Here is an 18,414-nt window from a genome sequence, read left to right on the forward strand (position 1 = left end):
AGACGCACGCAACCCCACTGAGCATGCTGGTCGGTATGGTGTCTGCACTTTCTGTGTTAATCACAGTCCTGTAAGCTGGTCAGGGATACAGTGGTGATTCAAACCCAATTACGGGCTTTGGAATGGCACACAAACATTATACTAAGAAAAAGACATTATATACATTTAAGTACTTTATTTCGGTCTCACCCTGTTCAGTACACGAGTTATAACCACACAGGATACAATTAAAACAGCACTAATGCATGCTGTTAGCAGAATGAATAATATAAACCAGTGTAACATCACTGGAATGCTCTTAGTATCATAACCCCTTAGGACTACTTCTATGCACTACACCATGAGAGCATGGAGCAGCTAACTTGCCTACAGAGTTTCTTGAGACCCAGCGCACTGCATACCTATTCACAGCACATCAGTTGTGATAATCAGACATAAGCCAGAGAGAGTGTGTTACCTTGAAAGGAACCCACACATCAGCTGGGCTCAGCTCTTCTCCTCTCTGTATCAACTCTTAGCATAGAAGTGGATGCTGCAGAAGTCTGGCAGAACCTCCTGTGATAACCTACTGCAAAGGCCTCTCTAATTCAGTGGTCAACTAATGTGATTTAAATAGGGTTAACCACTGACTTTTGCCCTACGTTGGGAGTACTTTTCCATTAATCAGAGACATAATAAGTATAAATCAGCATGATGAAAACATGGCAGCTCGGACTACTTGTTTAATTTACACATCCATTGTCAGACCTTGAAATGTAGATATCATGTAGCTTGAAGCACACTTGTGTCGCATTATGTGTTAGCAAAAACATTGTTTAGATAAATTGCCATTTTCACAAGTTCTGCACAAGATAAAGGCATGCTGACTATGGACCAAAATGAAGACAGGTGTACTTAACATGCTCAAAAGGGAGTCTGGGTTTGGGAGTTTATGACAAGGCCACTTCAGCTCAGTGACAGAAAACCTCACCGATGTTACGAGCGTCACCATCTGGAAGTGGTCCATGACTGACAGTGGCAATCTTACCTTTAACAGACAATTACTGAAAGGAAAAACTGGTGTCCCAACCTCCAAGATGCACCACAACCACTGGCATCACTTTTGTGAACACCCACGGGGCACTACTTAAGACCGAAAGGGAGAACAGCTAACTGAATTGCTCCAGGCCTACCTTGAACTGCAGGTAGCGTTGTGGGAATGCATGATGAGCACATGAAAATATGCATCCTGCAGGTCCAAGACACTACCCAGTCTCCTGGTTTCAGGGCAGACAGACCGTAACCCAAAGTAAGCACTTTGAATTTATACTTCCAAAGGAAGGCATTTAGAGGGTGCACATCTAAGGCAGACAAATACTTCCATTCTTCTTCAGCACAATGAAGTAATGGGAGTAGCAACTCATCCTTACTTCCAATGTACGAACCCTCTTAATGGTCTGCTTGGCACAGAGAACCTCCACCTTTTTCAGCAAGATGAAACGGTGCTCCTTCGAGTGCCGCTCTGAAGTGGGAGGAAGTTGAGGTAAGTTGGAAAGGGTCCTTTTGGACGATCTGGAGCACCTACATACCAGATGTGCTGGTCTGCAACCTGGTAGAAAATGCCTGATCCTGTCTCCCAGAGTGGATGAAGCAGTAGGCATGTTAAAGCGGCTTGGAGGCTGAAGCTGCAGGGGGGCAGAACTGTGTCGAGCATTATCCCTGGTAGCCTGTGCAATTTCTGCTTGATTCCCAGCCACAGCCACAAAAGGCCCTGTTCTCTTCTCCGGTGGACAGAAATGGAAGACTCTGGTGCAAGATCTTCCCTGCACCTCCACAGTGTTACTGAACCTACCTGTAGGAGTCCAATAAGGCAGACCAAAGTATCATCAGGTGCTTTATACACTTTATCCAACCTTGCAAGGACAGCTGCTAACGTATCAGACTTCCTAACGGTTTTTAAACCAACCACCAATATGTAGACTATTATAAGGACTGAACTGACAGATTTTCTGGTTGACTCTTTGAAATCACATAAAAAACAATCTGTTTCTCTGGTTGGTCTGGGGAGATCAGGTTAGATAGAGGCGATTTCTACGAGGCTGTCAAAACCATTAATGCCATCTAGGGAGAAAGAAGATTGAGTTGGCACTCCTTTTCAACCAGAGTGATATATTAACCCCATTCTGGGCCAGTAATAGGAGTGGAAATGGGTGGAGGCTCCCCTTCCCTTTTGTGCATCATCAATATAGCTATTTAGCCATTGACTTGACTGGAGAACTTAGGATCTTAGGATGCTGCTGGTGTGACAAATCTGAATGGTACTCCTGAAAGTGTTCTCAGAGTAGTGGGTTGGATCCAAGGTAATGCAGCTTGTGGTGAAGATGGCAGAGGTACTTGTTTCCCTTGGAGTAGTGATAATGGTTCAGGAAATCGAGAGTAGTAATCAGCTAACTTTAAACATAAGACCTTAAAAAGATTTAATAGAGCCTGCATCATGGGTTGATGCGAGACTGGTGCACCACTCTCAGAAGTTTCTTTGTAATTCCATTTTTGTTTTTAATGTTACTAGAACGTTTGGTAAGGAACTGTGGGTTTGGGAGTTTCTCTCTGTCATAAAGATATTGAGAATGACTATCGTAAATGTCATTTTCCCAATTTTGATACTTTACATTAAGTTGAGTGGGGCTATAAGTTGACCCAAACATACTCTTATCTTCAGATTCCAAAAGGAGTTTTGGAGAGTTTGGCAACACCTGCTAGGAAATATATCTCCTGGAATTATAGTCGATGTACTTTCTGGAAGCAAATTAGATTTGGTGCCGTTATGAGACATAAGCATAATTGTTGGTGTCTTTTCAGTTTATCTGGTGATGACAGCACTTCCAACATCGATGGTATAGTAAGCTGCAATGGCATTCTCAATTTCGACGACAGTGGAATTGCTGATGGTATGGCTGAGGGTAGTGCGACTGTCAGCAAAGGAGTAATAGAAAAGGACTAGCTAGAGAAAGACCTAGTAGTAGTCTTGGTGGTCACTGATACTATTAAAGTAGCCTTTTCCTTCCTCATAGACCATGATACCTCTGTTGAAGACAACTTAGTGAATGGTGCTGGTCCTGACAATAATGGCCTTGTCATCGATTAGTCTTTTGTTTCAGTGTGAGTGTTTCAGAGACTGGTTTAAGTCTTGATTTGCCAATGTTGACAATCTCCTCAGAGAAAAGACTTTATTCTCGTGGCTTCCTCTGAACACTTTTGTAGGCCCTTTTTTGGTTACTTGGTTCAGAAAAAGAAGCTTCATGTTGCTTCTCCGTAAAACAAACAGATTTTTGTTGTTTCTTAGGCTTTTCTGAAAAGCTATTATGAAAGATAGATGGCAAATAATTCATAAGGTATTAGAATTGTGAGAACTTCCTATAATTAAGTAATTGTGTACAAGAAGAGTGACAGTGAAATAATTTGGAGACATTATTGACAATCTTGATAGTGAGAATTTTCACCATACAACAACGGCTCTTGCAAATTAAAGCTCTCTATAGATACAGATCTTCAGTACGGTGAAATCCTGAGTGACCATATGGCACAAGGTGTCAAATTTTTTGCTTATTGGTCCTTGTGACGCAGGTGAAAATATTTAGCATCACATATTGACCACTGTGTGCAACGTTGCTATTCAATAGAAAGTCTACCAATCTGAATCTTAAATGTGAGGCTTACACTACACAGGAAAATAAAACAGCTACAACACTATTGAGAAGACAATGCAATTTCTAACATTCATGCTGACTTTAGGTCTGGCTCTTATACGATAGACAGGCATTTAATCTGTATTGGTTTGCAACTAGGAGGGAAGTTGTATAAACAAGAGGCTGTATGTGGCATCTATGGAGTTCCATAAATATTTGCACCAGAATTCCAAATAAATGATTCACTTGAAGTTTATATGGTAGCATGCACGTCATATGGCATGGTAAATCTCCTGTTTAATGTATATTTTACTACTGTCGTGCACACACTGATAGAACTGAATGCTTATTGCCCAAGAGTCTAGGGTTGGTATGTATTCCTTCTTATATTTGTAGACAAAATAGCCATACTGGTCACTTTAAAAATAGTCTACATTTACTACATCATGCATTATTTACTTTTTGCTCAGACTCGGATTTTATTCAGAAACAAACTAAACCAATTATTATGATAAGTGCTAATATCATTCAAAGCCTTTCTTCACGTCCAACTAGAAGAACTACAAGGGATTAGGTCCTATGATTATCTCAGATTGGACTTCATTTGTCATCACAGTTAACCTGGTCTAATTAGGACTTCAAACAAATTAGCACTCAATATGTATTGGACAGTCGTCAATAAGTAATGCTAAGCTAGTGCTTTAGGTCAACATGCTCAAATGATGTTGCATTTCAGTTAACAATACAGAGGGCATGTTGGTGGGTCATAATTACGGGGTTACAAAGCGAAAGTGAAGGATATTGATAATTATATACAGAATTACTGCAGCAGGTAATTAAATATTTATCCCATCCAGGTGGTTAAAATATATCACTTGAACAGCTGTTCAGGTTTATAATTCAAGTAACAACCAGGTAGGTAAATTGAGAGATAGACCTTTCACCACTTAGAACCAAATCACTAAATTTTTTATAAAGCTGGACAAGAAATATAAAAATAACTATGAATTCGCGCCCCAACAACTACAAATAGTGGCCAACTAGGGTTGCAGTCATGTTTCAAAACCTCGTAATAGAATGCATTATGGTAATTAACCGGCACTATACAAGAAACCCACCATGAGCCAAACCTATTTGACTTTAAAAAGTCCCCTCCTTTATCTTGGCTTTTATCGTTAGCAAAATATTCTGACTGAACACTTTATTTGTCGGAAAATATTTAAACATTGCACTTTAAACATGGTACCACAAACCTTGCTGGAATTGAGATCTCCATTAGTTCCGGAGTGTGATGCATCTCTAAAAGTCTTCATATTTATATCTGGTAATGGAGATCCACTTTCTTTCTCAGATTTAGGATGCAAGTTTCTGCTTTCATTTTTGTCGTGTTCTATTTTTTCTTGTCCTATCACATCATTTTGCTTTTCCTCTGCTTCCTCGTGTTCACTTCTAGCTTGCTCTTTTTTGGCAACCTCTTCTTTGGCTGGAAGTTGCATTTTCTTAATACCCATTTCTCGCATTTCACGTTCCTCCTTTGCACTTTGTTCTGCAAGTTCTCTCTTGAGCTTTTCTTTTTGTTCTTCTTGAATGTTGTCAATGCTTTCCTTATCCAGGTTACCTTTTTCTTGCAGCATTCCAGATTTTTCATCCTCCCTCATGTGAACCTTTGGGTCAAATGGTGGCTTTTTTGTACGATCAGGAATAACTATTCCATTCTGCACAGAATGTTTGTCAGTGATCTTTTGTTCACTTTTTATTTCATTACCGGTAATCTTCATTGAAGGCTTCTTAGTACGATCAACCTGGAACAAACAAACAATGAATTAGAAATTAAACAGTCAGAAACCAAACCTAAAATACTGAGTACATTATGCCAGATTGTATGCTCTAAAAACAACATTAGGGCCCCTAAATAATGAATGCTGAAACTATAATATCCAGAAGTTGTAGAGAAACTCAGATACATTTTAATTGCTAAGACAGAAGAGGGACAGTATAAATATAATACTCTGAAATCATCAAGAGAGGCTACAGGTTGTATTTGATTTCTTATTTACACATAAATATTTGTTTCACTTTAAGATGTACAAACCTAGGTGGCTGAAAGCATTTATCATCTCTTATCTCTGACTACTGAATGGGTTAAAGGGCAATACACAAACGGGGAAGTATTACTTAGCAATGGTTACACTGGGACTGAGATAGTACTGCACTCCAATTTGATGAAAAATTGCTCTTTTTGACTCCACCAAAGACTTTAAGCATAGCAGCTTATAAACAGGTGCCTGGAACATTGTACCGCAGGTAAATACACAATAAACCTTATGTACAGTCGGATAAATTATATAGTTTATTCTTTACCTATAGAAAGAGCAGTGGGAATACAAATAGAAATATACCTATAAATCAAAAAGAATAAGTTGTTCATGTTTGTCACAACGTTTTTAGTGGAAATTATATTTTGAATCAGATTTGTCAAGGTTTACCACACTCCAGGTGTTTGATTGGATTCAGAAAAACGTTTTCAGCAATACCTCCAGCCACCTGGATACGAAGCATGCTACAGAGCCATGACCTCGGAATTAGCAAAGGTTCTGTTCCATAATTAATTCACCCATGTCTTGTGAACTGTGTTTTCATACTCCCTCCAGAGAGAAGGATGAAAATAAGCAGCAAAAATAATAGCGGGAAATACGCCATCCAATATCAAGCACTCCCTCAGAAACAGGCATATGGGAGGCAGGTGAGGACTCTGGAGAAGATGCTATCCACTACAAAGCACTAATGAAGGTGTTATATGTTCTTCTCATGAATAGTTATTGCTGCAGATTCGTCATACCTGGCAGACTGATACAGCTATGGTCACTTTAGCAGGTTAGCAAGAGAAATGCAATGGGTGTGTCCTAGATTAAGAAACTGTTTAGCTCAATCTTGTCAAGTGTGTTTCATTTCTAGCATCAGACTATCGACATTTAGTTAATTTACAGAGCAAAATGTGACAGGCACTCTCCTTGAGACTGCAGCTATCTTTGTTTGGTTCTCATGGGTGAGTTTCCAATGCCTCATGTGGCATTCCAAAGCAAACTTTGATGAAGACCTTTACCCTTTGAATATTGTTAATACCATAATTGTGTTTACTATTTTGGTCCCACTAAATACACTAATTTATTCATCATCTAATCTGAACTTTTGTAATCCTTCCAAGGTTGTAAAACCAAGGACGTGAAGATGCTCTTTGTACCATGACAAGTGAAGAGGTGGAAAAAAAATATAGCTAGTAATATCAGATGAATTGGTGAACCTATGGTCACACTCTAAGAATTTGTATATGGATGCTTGAAATATATCATGTGTAGCTCTCCTCCATCGTTGTAGCCAATGTTATGCATGAGCATGTCGGAACCAAAACTCAAGGTGCCGGAAATGAGACAACATTGTGCATGGATGTGTTAAATAATCGCAGACTACTGGACTAGCCCATCCAACAAAAATATACCTCCATGGGCCACACTGCACACCATGTATATCCTGCATAGGCCTTGGAGGCAAAACAAAGTCCTTGCTTATTTATGTCAGACTCCAGTGTTTTCTTACCCTTAAAAAAGCAACATGGCCACATCTCACATATATATGACCGTGCTGCACAATGGAGGAACCGTAGGGAGAAATAGGAATAAGGAAAGGATGGCCAAAAGAAAATGAATGAGCTTTTTTTATGGAGCTGGATCCCGCCTGTCCTTCATGGACTTTAGATTGAAAGGTGGTCCAATATGTATTGTACAACTTTGTCATCCTAAACAGAAAAGAGGGGTTGAGATAGGGAGGAGATTATGAGGGGGGTTGTGTTTAAAAGAGAGCCACTCAGTGGGATATGAGTTTAGTTAAACATAGAGGATAAAAAGAAATCTATAGCTTCTGGACTATGTTAAATAATGACTGTTGCATCAGGGCCAAGGATACTGTCTAACACAATATTTAATTTGTGACAGTTAGAACTACTACTGCCATAATTGGTAATCTTTCTGCTCTCAGTAAAAACATAGTTCTTGCAATGCAGTGTTTGGAGGACATGAGCAAATATGGCTGCATCTTCCCTACTATGGCTGGTAGTCAATATTTTGTTGGAACCTTTCAAAGCAGTGCAATGCAATTCCTCCGATTTAAAACTAATGGTGGAAATTAGTCTTTCTAGTGCAATCTTCAAGTGGCTATATTTCCAAGTTTTTAAATAGTCAAGTGGAATTTCCAAAGTGACTAGTGCGGTCTTCTATGTTAGCTCAGCTATATTAGCTCATAATTGATTACCTAAATGCTCATTTCACTCTATCGGATCTATCAAATGATTTTAGAATAACATATGGTCATGGCAGGAGCAACTGAACCTTCAATATTCAGAACGATCAGCTATACCCCATTGGAATATCGTAATAGAATGTAGCATGTCAAAATGCAAACACTCACTTCCCCTGCATACCAATATTCATGAATTCCAATCTTTTTTTAAGAATCTGTAAAACAATGAATGGCCACAAGTGACTTTTTATATGTTGCTTTTCCTATTAATTCTCCATTTTAATATTTACAATTGAAATTGGTGGGAAGGAAAGTCCATACTGCCATCAACAACATCAATGTGAATTCTATCTGACTTTAATTTGCTGACATTATCCCTAACATCCTTAAGAAATCTATTCAAATAAAAAAATAATTATATTTCCTTGTCATCAAATTAGTGAATGATACTGACAGACTACCTATTTGAAAACTTTAAATTTAATGTTGCTATCACAATAAGAACATTTGTTTTGAAAGACATTTTATGAACAGTACTGTAGGGCACTCACAAAAACATACCTTTAGAAAACACAAAGTAATCAACTATAATCAAAACTTAACCAGAAAAAAAAGATTGAAGATCAGGTGAGAGGTGATTCAGGCTAATATTAATGTGACAAAAGTTGAAAAAAATTGTAAAACATACCTGTGGAATGACTTTAACAGAGTAATTCTGCTGAACTTCAGCCGGACTGTCAGGGGCAGCAACTGCAGCCACTGGTATACTTTGAGGTGGTATATGTGGCAAGTTTACTGTTTCATCCACTTTTATCATTACTTCTTGAGATTTATGCGCTTCCACATGAATCGGTTGATCCTGGGATACAACTGGAAGAATTGGTGGTTCATCCAGCGAAGGGTAACTGAAATCCACTAAAATTCACAGAAAGGAGAGTTTAACAGCAAAAATGTCTTACAGATTCTTAAATTGTTTAATAAGTTAAATGCATACAAATAACATTTATTTTTAACATCCCAGTTGTTTCTCATAGATAGTATGATGATAAACATGTTACTTACCTTCGGTTATCTGGCAGAGGCTATATCTAGCTGTAGATTCTATGTCAGGACCGGAGGCACGGATAATCCTCTACACTTTCTTCACTTTATTAACTTCAACCACTTCATTGCATTAAATAAGAAACCACATTTCCCATGAAACACTGGGAATTGATAAGAACAAACAACAGACAATGTAATGAGTAGTCCATGAATGTCCAATCAGATGGCAGCTTCTGCTTCCATAGTCCTTTGCCTCTGCCCTTGGTCACTCATTCTACACTGTTCATAGCCCAGATAAGTTCACAGTTTTTTCCTCTCGCAAATTTGCGCTGTGCAGAGTGTTTTGTAACTGGCACCGAGGACTGTTTGACATTGAGTATTCGTGATTAGCAGGCTGCAGGACCGCTTTTGGACTCCTACACAACAGGCTGACATTTCTCCCTCCACCACATGGGGCTGTGAGCACGTTACTCTATGGTTGCGGAGTCCGATTTAGAAAATCCTGTTCACACGCCGCTTGCCTGAGCCTCTGCTGCCTCTGAAGAGTGACACCCCTTGTTTGTGGGGTCTGTATAGGCTATACAAGCCTGAGAATTGGAGACTTGCGACCCCCTTTGATCATAGGGTCGGAAGTATAAGCTTGACAGTAACATCCCCCTGGGGTCTGTATTACCTGGTGTTAGGCTGTGAGAGCCTTAGGGGACACTCTCCCAGGGAGGCTTATTTCACCCCCATTCTTAATTTAACGCACCAGAGGGGTGGTGCCCCGGTGCTCAGACCCCTCCAAAGGTGTGACTGCCCACACATAATTTTCGGGCCCCCAAACACCTAATTTGCAGCACCCCATGCTGCCCTCACATTTGAAGCACTTTCTCATAGCACCAAATTGACTGTCCCTACATTTAAAACGCAATCTCTTAGCACTGGTCACAGGCGTAGTCCCACAGCAAGCTCACTGGCCCTGCCTGTCTTTGCTTGATTCCCCTTGGTCAGTGCTATGGACACTGAGGGAGACACTCTGAGGAACAGTGATCCCTTGACTTTCCTCCAATGGGATGATTAATTATTTGAGGTGGTGGATAACTCTCTATATCGGGCGGTGAAGGAGGCTATGGTCCCCAAATAGCAGCGTTTTCCATTTCTGTTTTCCATTTTTCCATTTCTGGAAGTCAATCACGAGCGATGCATGGGTCCTACAGACAGTTCAGGGGTTTCAAATAGTGTTTTGCAGTTCACTGAGACAAGTGGCATCCACCGGACTCCTCCAGTTCTCACAACAAGAAGAAGGTTTGGTGGACGTTGAAGTGGCCCAGTCCTGGCAAAAGGTACCATATACCTTACCACCTCTCATCCTCAGGGCTTCATAAGCAACCTCTTTCTAGTAGGCAAGAACGATGAGGGTCAGACATTAGTAATACATTTGTGCGAATTCAACAACTGGCTGGTGTACCATCACTTCAAAATAGAGGGCATCCACCTCCTTTGAGACGTATTACGCCCTGCGGAATGAATGGCCTGCCTTACCTAGAAGGATGCTTACTTGGGCATACTGATTTTCCCTCTCCTTTGGCATTTCCTTTGCTCTGCTTCACAATGGTGATCAGACCAGTCGTGGAGAACCTACGGGCGCATGGGGTCCGTCTCATAATTCATTTTTGTGATAAATGAGCAGAAGTCCCTACTGGTGCCATCTCGGAGAGCAATTTTTCTGGGGTTCGTCACAGACTCCACCGAGGCCACATTGAGCCTTCCATCTCAGAAGGTGGCCAAGATTTGTAACAAACTTTAGAGAACGCTGACCGGACAAAGAGTCTCTCTACAAAAGATTCCTTGCCTAGCTGGCCTCTTATTGTCCTCCATCCAGGCCACTTTGCCGGGAACCCTGCACTATCAGGCTCTTTAGGGATTAAAGGCGACACACCTTAGAAGAGGGCTCACTTACTCCCAATCGGTCATCCTTTCAAATGACACATGTGAGGAGAGTCACTGGTGGTTTTCCCACATGGAAGCTTGGAACAGGAGAATGATCTTTGGCTTTGCCCCAGACCTCGTTGAAGAGTTGAAGACTCTGATGCCAGCAGGTCAGACTTGGGTGCTTTGTGTGGAGATTTCTCCACAGGATGGTTGTGGTCTCAAGAGCAGAAATTACACATGAACTGTTAGGAACTCCTGGCCAAGTCCCTTGCGGTCCAATGTTGGTCCAAAAACAAGATCCAATCTTGTTTTCCCCTCAAAATAGATAACATTTTGGCAGTGAGGTAGATCTATAATCTGGGGAGCCTCGCTCCAATGTTCTCTCTGATCTGGCCATCACTTCTAGCACTTGTGCCTGGACCATCAGTTATCTGTCACAGCAGAGTATCTTTCCGGTCAGGAGAACCGGGTGGCGGACAGGCAATCCTGTCACTTTTGGGATTCCAGCCTTCGGAAACTCCATCCTGAGGCCTTTGCCGTTCTTCAGAATCAGTGGGGTCCTTTCTCAGTGGACCTCTAAGCCTCCAAGCTGGATCACCAACTTCTCAGGTTCTTCAGTTGGAGACCGGATCCTCTGGCTGTGGCCACAAATGTCTGCACGACTGGGAGCCACAAAAATCTCAATGATTATGAGGGCATTGGCCCAGATCAGGGGAAAACGGGGAGAGATCATTTTGGTCACCCTGACTTGGAACTCTCAACTTTGGTTTCCAGTTCCTCTGGAAATCTCTTGGGATTTTCCAATCTGTCTCCCTCTATTTCCGACTTGTTCTCAACCCAGATTGGATCATGCATCAGATGGTCCTGGAAGGGTTCCTCCGCCTGATGGCATGGTGGATCACTGGAGTCGATGGTCACTCTTGGGACATTTGGCACAGACTGAGGACCTCTTGTCAAAGGCATGATCCAGTGGAACCATTAAGTGATACAGGTCAGCTTGGACGGGATGGTGCTGTTAGTGTGTGCAACAGGGTTGTGATCCGTTGGGCGCACACATCATTTGAGTCCTGAATTTCCTAGCGAGTCCAGCACAGAAGGATATTACATCTCGGCGGGGCATATTCCTGTGGAAGGGTCCCTGGCAGGGGAACACCCTTTTGTGTGCCATCTTTTACATGGCATCCAGTTGTTGATTCCTCTGGAACCATGCTATTTGCACTTTGGGATGTCAATAAGGTGCCTAATCACTTCCTGTCACAGCAACCTAGTACGCTTTTGTTGAGGAAAGAACTCTGGGCGAAGTTGGGTATGCAGCTCTGCGTGGTTTCATGCAGAAAATCTCAGATGTTTGGGCCCTGGACATTACTGGAAGGGTGTTCTCACCCCCTAGGGTGTCATTCACTATTAGCAGGCGTACTAAATCCAATACTAGGGTCATATAATAACCAGCCTTTCTGGATTTTCCTGAACTGTGTGTGGATCAGTGTCTTAAAGCCTTTGAGGAGATGTCCACGAACTTTGGGCCTCCAGGAGAAAGACAGCTCCTAATCACCCCCACGAAGCCACATAAGGCAGTGTCTTCCCTAACCACAGCCTCCTGTTCGGTATGGTGGGTTATCCAGGAAGCTGGTGTGGATCTCAAGATCTTTGGTGCACATTTTACTCATGCAGCAATGGCCTCAAAGGTATTCAGTCTGGGTGCCCTCCTGGAAGATATTATAAACGTGGCTGATTGGTCCTCCGATTCTACCTTTAAAAGGTTCTATTTCAAACCAGTTAGTACTCTTTCTATATTCATGAACAGGGATTAGTAAATAGACAACGGACTCAGGCTAGGAATTTAGATGGAGTTACAGGGAATGGAATGAGGAAGTCCTCTTTCTTTGTTTAGTACTAGGAAGGAGAGGTTATTTAAACAGCGGGGAGACTCGTATTCAGTTTGACTCACTTCACACGTACTCACGGTGTTAGGAGATACAGAGTCCATTTATTCAGAGGTGGGTTTCACAATAATTTTAAGCGATAAATTGGAGCTTTTTGCAAAAGATTATTGGGCATTTATAATGAATACGTACTGAGGGATTTTTAATTCGCTTAGCAGGATACGCTCAAAAGTTAGCATCCGGTTTAACAATAATAATATTCAGACAAGTAATTATTAAGGAAGTAAGCAAATAAAAGAAAAGATAATATACGGCAGAATCAGAATTTTATTAGAGATAATAATTCAATAACAATTCCACATGATTTACTATTGTATAGGAAATATTTTGGAGCAGGAGGTATGGAAGTTTTGTTGGAACTGATTACAGAGAAAAAGGAATTTGTGACATCTAAACAAGCAGGTATAGTTGTATATAAGTAGAATAGTTATTAGGAGTACTAACATTATGGACACACAATAGGATGGGTGAGGGACTTCACTTTTGTGTGCATGTTTGGAACACATAGAGCTTTGTTACGTCACCACGGAGATTGATATTTGTATAATGGGATAAATAATTGGGTATTCACTACAACTTGTGTAGATCACTAATAGTACTTTTATTCTATTTTGATTTCCACCTGGTACTATATAAGTGAAATGCGTGCACTATTTAGCAGGTTTAAAGACATGTATTTGCATGGACTAAAAATAGAGAAAAGGAAGAGGTAAAACAGATATCTCTGTATGTATTATTGACAGCCTTAAGAAGCCCTGAGAAAGTCAAGGGGAGATATAACCCAGATGAAACACGTATTGGCTTGGCTGGAGCAGAACGTGAAGAAATAATAATGAAGAATATTTTGGAACTCCTCTTGGAGCTTATATTCGTTGTTTGTACATTACACTGAATAAGAGTGCTTTTAGTCGTTTTACAGATCTCAGGAGCAGTACCGGGATCTAATTTTAGAGCTCAACCAATCCTGAAGTGAGGTCTTGTGGTGCTTCGCCATGTATATCTTAGCATCCCAATCTCAAATGGTCTTGGGGAACATCAAGGCATAATCACTGCAGGCCTTAGAGCTGTAATTCAAACCCAGGCACCACAAGCTATCCACATGTGTCAGTCACAGACATATTTTTTGTAACATTCCCCACAGTGTTTAAACCCTTTCGACTTAGGAGATGACATATTCCCTTGCACACGAATTGAGTTAACAATATAGAGTCTTGGTGAGACAAAGGGTATCTCTGGATCCACGTCCGTTGGCGTAAAAAGAAAGGAACTTATGTTAGTGCATATGGGTGGCACCTATGTAGGCCTGCACAAGTCACATAAGGTGCAGAATGACAATGCAAAGCAGCCAAGGCCACATGCCAGTGTGCAGGGGTACTGCAGAAGAATTCCTAGATCCACTCTGACGACTGGAAAATAATTCAAAAGGTGAGGATTCTGCAGTCAGAAGTCTCTGTAAGAAAGGTATGTGTCAGTGAAATGCCTTTCACGGCTTAAAAGCAGGAGACTCAGGCAGCAACATGGCTGAAAATGTCTCGCAAAAAAAAAAAAAGAAAAAACAAAAATGGTTCCAAAAAAACATATTAAGAGAAATACAATGGCTGTGGATCCTGCCTGTGTAAGTGCAAAACAAGGAAGTGATATTGCCGGCACGTAAGCATGGTGAAATATATGCTGCTCATGGATTATTTTCAGAAGAGCCTCAAGAGCCCACTTTCAACTCAAAACAGTACATTTCTGCAGAAACAGAACAAGTACTTCGTCTTACAGTGAGATCCACAATGCATATCTATAAATATTCAAAATTTGTGGTGTGTGTTTTGACATGGGTTCTTCTCACAAGACAGTTACCAAACCAAAACGCGCTATTTGTATTATGCTGTTCCTTAGCAAATTGGCAGCTGAATGAAAATGCCCTACAGAACTAACGTAAATCACTGGACCTTTAATTCTGTTCTTAACTTCACTTACATCCCAAATCTTCTTTAGCGAGTGCAAGACAGTGGTCTATGCAATGAGCATCAGTGCATTCTGGCTTCATATTTTTGGAATAAACACCCCCGAATTCTGCCTGACTGTCCTAAATTTCAATAGATGTATATGAAACTCTTTCTCCTTGCACACTTAAAAATATCTCATTGCAAGATTCTCAAAGTGTGCCTTCTAGTCACCTTAGGGCTTCATCCATCGCTACTCAAACCTGAAAACTCCAATAATAAAAATTATTAGCCCCTTTTAATAGTCCGTTGCCTGAATCTAGACAAGTCAACACAGAGATTTTGTGTCTGTTGAATTTATAGCAGTATCTGTTGTGCTTGCAGCTTCCACTCACAGGTAGGCTACTGACAAAGATCATTACATTTAAGCAGTGGTGCAGAGCAAGGAAGCATCACATGCAATGATGTAGGTCAGGTCACTATAGACCCACAGACACAAAGACAAGCCAACAAAAGTTAGGAGTGGTGGTGTGACCTGAAATGCACAGAGAACAAGACTGAGAGGGGAAGAAAGGGGTAGTATGCAGCACACACATCATTTAGGGCGGCACAGTGTAATTAGGGATGAGATCATGTTAAAAAGAAGAGAGCAAAAACTGTAGGTTAAGACGGAAGTTCAGAGTGAAAAAAGTTAGACATTGTGAACTCATCCTGAATTGGTACAAAAACCCTTGTTATTTCATGCCCACTACCTCAGATCATGATATACTTGCTGGGATGAGAGCAGTGTGAAGTCATGCAGTAACGTGCCCAATATAACCTTAAATACACGTAAGCAATCACTAGGTCATCAGGCACAAACCACAACAGGAAGGACACCGGTTGCAGTGTTTTTTTTTTTGTATCACAGAGATCTCTAGGTTATGGTCTTACCGACGTTTTGCTTGCGGAAGGCATTCTCTAAGGTCCAATAATAATAATTATAAAATTGAACCTTTTTTTGGAGTTAGATCTATTTCATAGAACATACAGGCACATTTTCACTGTGAAATAGTTAAATAGTTATGGTTTTGTACACACTCTTCCCTGGAAGGGTAAATGTAAAAGCAAATTGCCCACATACAGGTATGTCTGCCCCTTCCCACCACATCCCCTGTATCCCTCCCCCCCAAGCCTACCCCATCCTCCCATCCCCCCATCCTCTAAGTCTTAAGCTCAATTGCAATAACTGGTGAAACTCGAAGCACTGAGGTTACCTCAAATATCAGAAGCCTGAGATTGGAAACAACAGCCTGCCATTTCAAAACGAGCTACAGCAAAAATGCCTTAAACTGATGGAATAGCCATATGATTACAGGCAGTGTCTCCTACTGCAGGGCAGGCACAAACTAGGCAGCTATTAGTCTTCGGATATCCTTTAGGTGCCTCGGGTTTACTTTTGGTGTGAGCAAGTACCCCATTCTGGCAATTGAACCTCTAATTGCCTGATTCAACATATACTAAGTCTTTCAATGCTCCACATCGGGTTTTGATTGAGAGGTGCGCCCACCAGCTCCACAGAGATGCTCTGTTTATTGCAAGGCAGAGAGATGTGTAAAACTGGGAGTCCCAAAACTGAAAACCATCAGGTATGTAGGAGTTATTACATGACTTGGAGTTTAGACTAATCTATTAGTGACGCATGATAAACAATTTTAGGGCCGTATTTTCCATTCCTTCTCATAATATTAATTATTGCAGGGGTTTATATTATTACATTGACAATCCTAATACATATGACATGCATTAGATTATCACTTAATAAACACTAATAACTATAAAATACGACGGATTCGGGGAGAAGAGGGATTTGGGGTACGGCTTCCCGTCCATATCGTGCTAGAGTTTCTCTGGCACCTCCGTCATATTCCTAACTCTCCACATTTCTAGGAGCCTAGCCTTATGGAAGCAGTGGGAGGTACCTATCTGTGGTCCGTTCCAATGCTGAAGCCAAGAGTACTCATCTTTATTTGTCTCAGGATATCCACCTAGGTGTGGCAGCTAAAACAAAGGGGGTATGTACACCACCATAAATGTTTTGTTCCCCGTATTTTCAGGGGAGAAATCTTAAGCATCAGTCTTGAAAGAAAGGCTGTACCCATTTCTAAAATTCGGAAGCTACCTACTGGCCTGTAGTTAGCCTCTCTTATCCCAACATAAATTCTGACATCCATCCCCCCACTGCTAAAATAGGCTGGCTTGGTGGAGTGGAACCCTTATCCGCTGTTGGCTGATTTGTAGACTCTCTTTGCCCCATCCGAGAAAGTTTGTATACTGCTGTTTATAATAACAGTTGACACGTGCACAATTGTTGTGCTTAGGCCCAGAAGGCATAACCTATACTGTTTTGGCAAAATCAGGGTCCTGAAGCTGCTGAAAGCTCTAAAACTGGCCTTTCGTAAAATATCTCATGTGCTGCTATCTACCCTGTGCTCAAAAAGCTTATAGACTTTCCAAGGTAAAATAAGAAACCTGAAAGCCCCAGTTATGAGACTACCAGTAAAGTTTTTTTTTTAAACGGAATGTCTTTTCATTATTCAAATCGCCAACTCTTGCATACACCTAACTTGCATACAATTTGTTTCTGTACCAGCTGTTGCAAATTATTCCGTTGCCTTCAAATATTACCTGCCATGCTAATTTATTTTAAGATGAAGGGCACAGCATCAAACATCCTTTTCCTCACATCTATTCTGCGGCAATACTGGGGAAAATACTGTGCCTCCCACTAGACATGCAGCATGAACCACTAAAGATCCTGCACAGTATGAACAGAACCATAAAAAGGATCCACTGCTCCTAAGATGAAAAAAAAAAAAAAATCCGACAAAACACAGTAATCGGAATTCTAGATCCAACAGGAGTGATGAACTGTGCCACACTTCTCCATATTAACGGCCAACCATGCACAATAATAACAATCATTAGCTGCAGTGCTGGATAATGAGATATGAGGGAAAAAGAGACACTGGATATCACCCTCTGGTGCGAGCTGCCATCTCCTTGAGTCATAGTAGATCCTCTTCAGAACATCTCTACACCTCAACTCTCTGGGATATTGGTGAAACACCGACATTCTGGAAAGTCTTGTTTTGTGAAAATACACTCTGGTTCTGATACACGTTCAGGTTGTTTAGCAACACTTCTCAAATGTGTTGACGATTATTTAATTTCCTTGAGTAACCCAGAATCTAAATGTGCACTGGGAACGAAGATTATACTTATTCAAGATTACTTCTGTACTAGTACTTTAAACTACTCTACTTTGTTTTCAAAACATGACTGAATTTGTTGGAATACTTCTCTATACCCAGCTTCAACTTCCAATACCCCAATCAAAAGGAAAAACAATCTCTAAGGTTTTTGCAAATGAATGGTAAGAAGGTCCTGGTGGAAGCAACAAAGCATCTCGACTGCCTAGCAAGGCTGTGTTGGTCCAATTAGAAAATTATACTTTATACCTTCAAGATGGACATGACATTACCAAACACCTTAAGAGTTCTGTGGCCTCACGGTAAATGTAGTTTCTGATTTTTGTGTTAATGTGGCTATGCGTAGTGTATCCGTATAAGACTAGGAGGT

The 18,414-nt window shown here is 41.0% G+C and overlaps 1 protein-coding gene across 1 annotated transcript in view; it reads right to left on the reverse strand.

The window, feature by feature from the left end:
• USP8 (ubiquitin specific peptidase 8) overlaps window positions 1-18,414 on the reverse strand; it is a 488,166-nt gene that overhangs the window by 185,238 nt on the left and 284,514 nt on the right. The window contains exons 9-10 of the mRNA XM_069222544.1: window positions 8,647-8,873; window positions 4,919-5,467 (exon numbers count right to left, since the gene is read on the reverse strand). Of these exons, the coding sequence (XP_069078645.1) occupies window positions 4,919-5,467; window positions 8,647-8,873 (776 nt within the window). The remainder of the gene's footprint in view (window positions 1-4,918; window positions 5,468-8,646; window positions 8,874-18,414) is intronic.

Source organism: Pleurodeles waltl, chromosome 3_1 (assembly GCF_031143425.1).
Source record: "Pleurodeles waltl isolate 20211129_DDA chromosome 3_1, aPleWal1.hap1.20221129, whole genome shotgun sequence".
NCBI lineage: Eukaryota > Metazoa > Chordata > Amphibia > Caudata > Salamandridae > Pleurodeles > Pleurodeles waltl.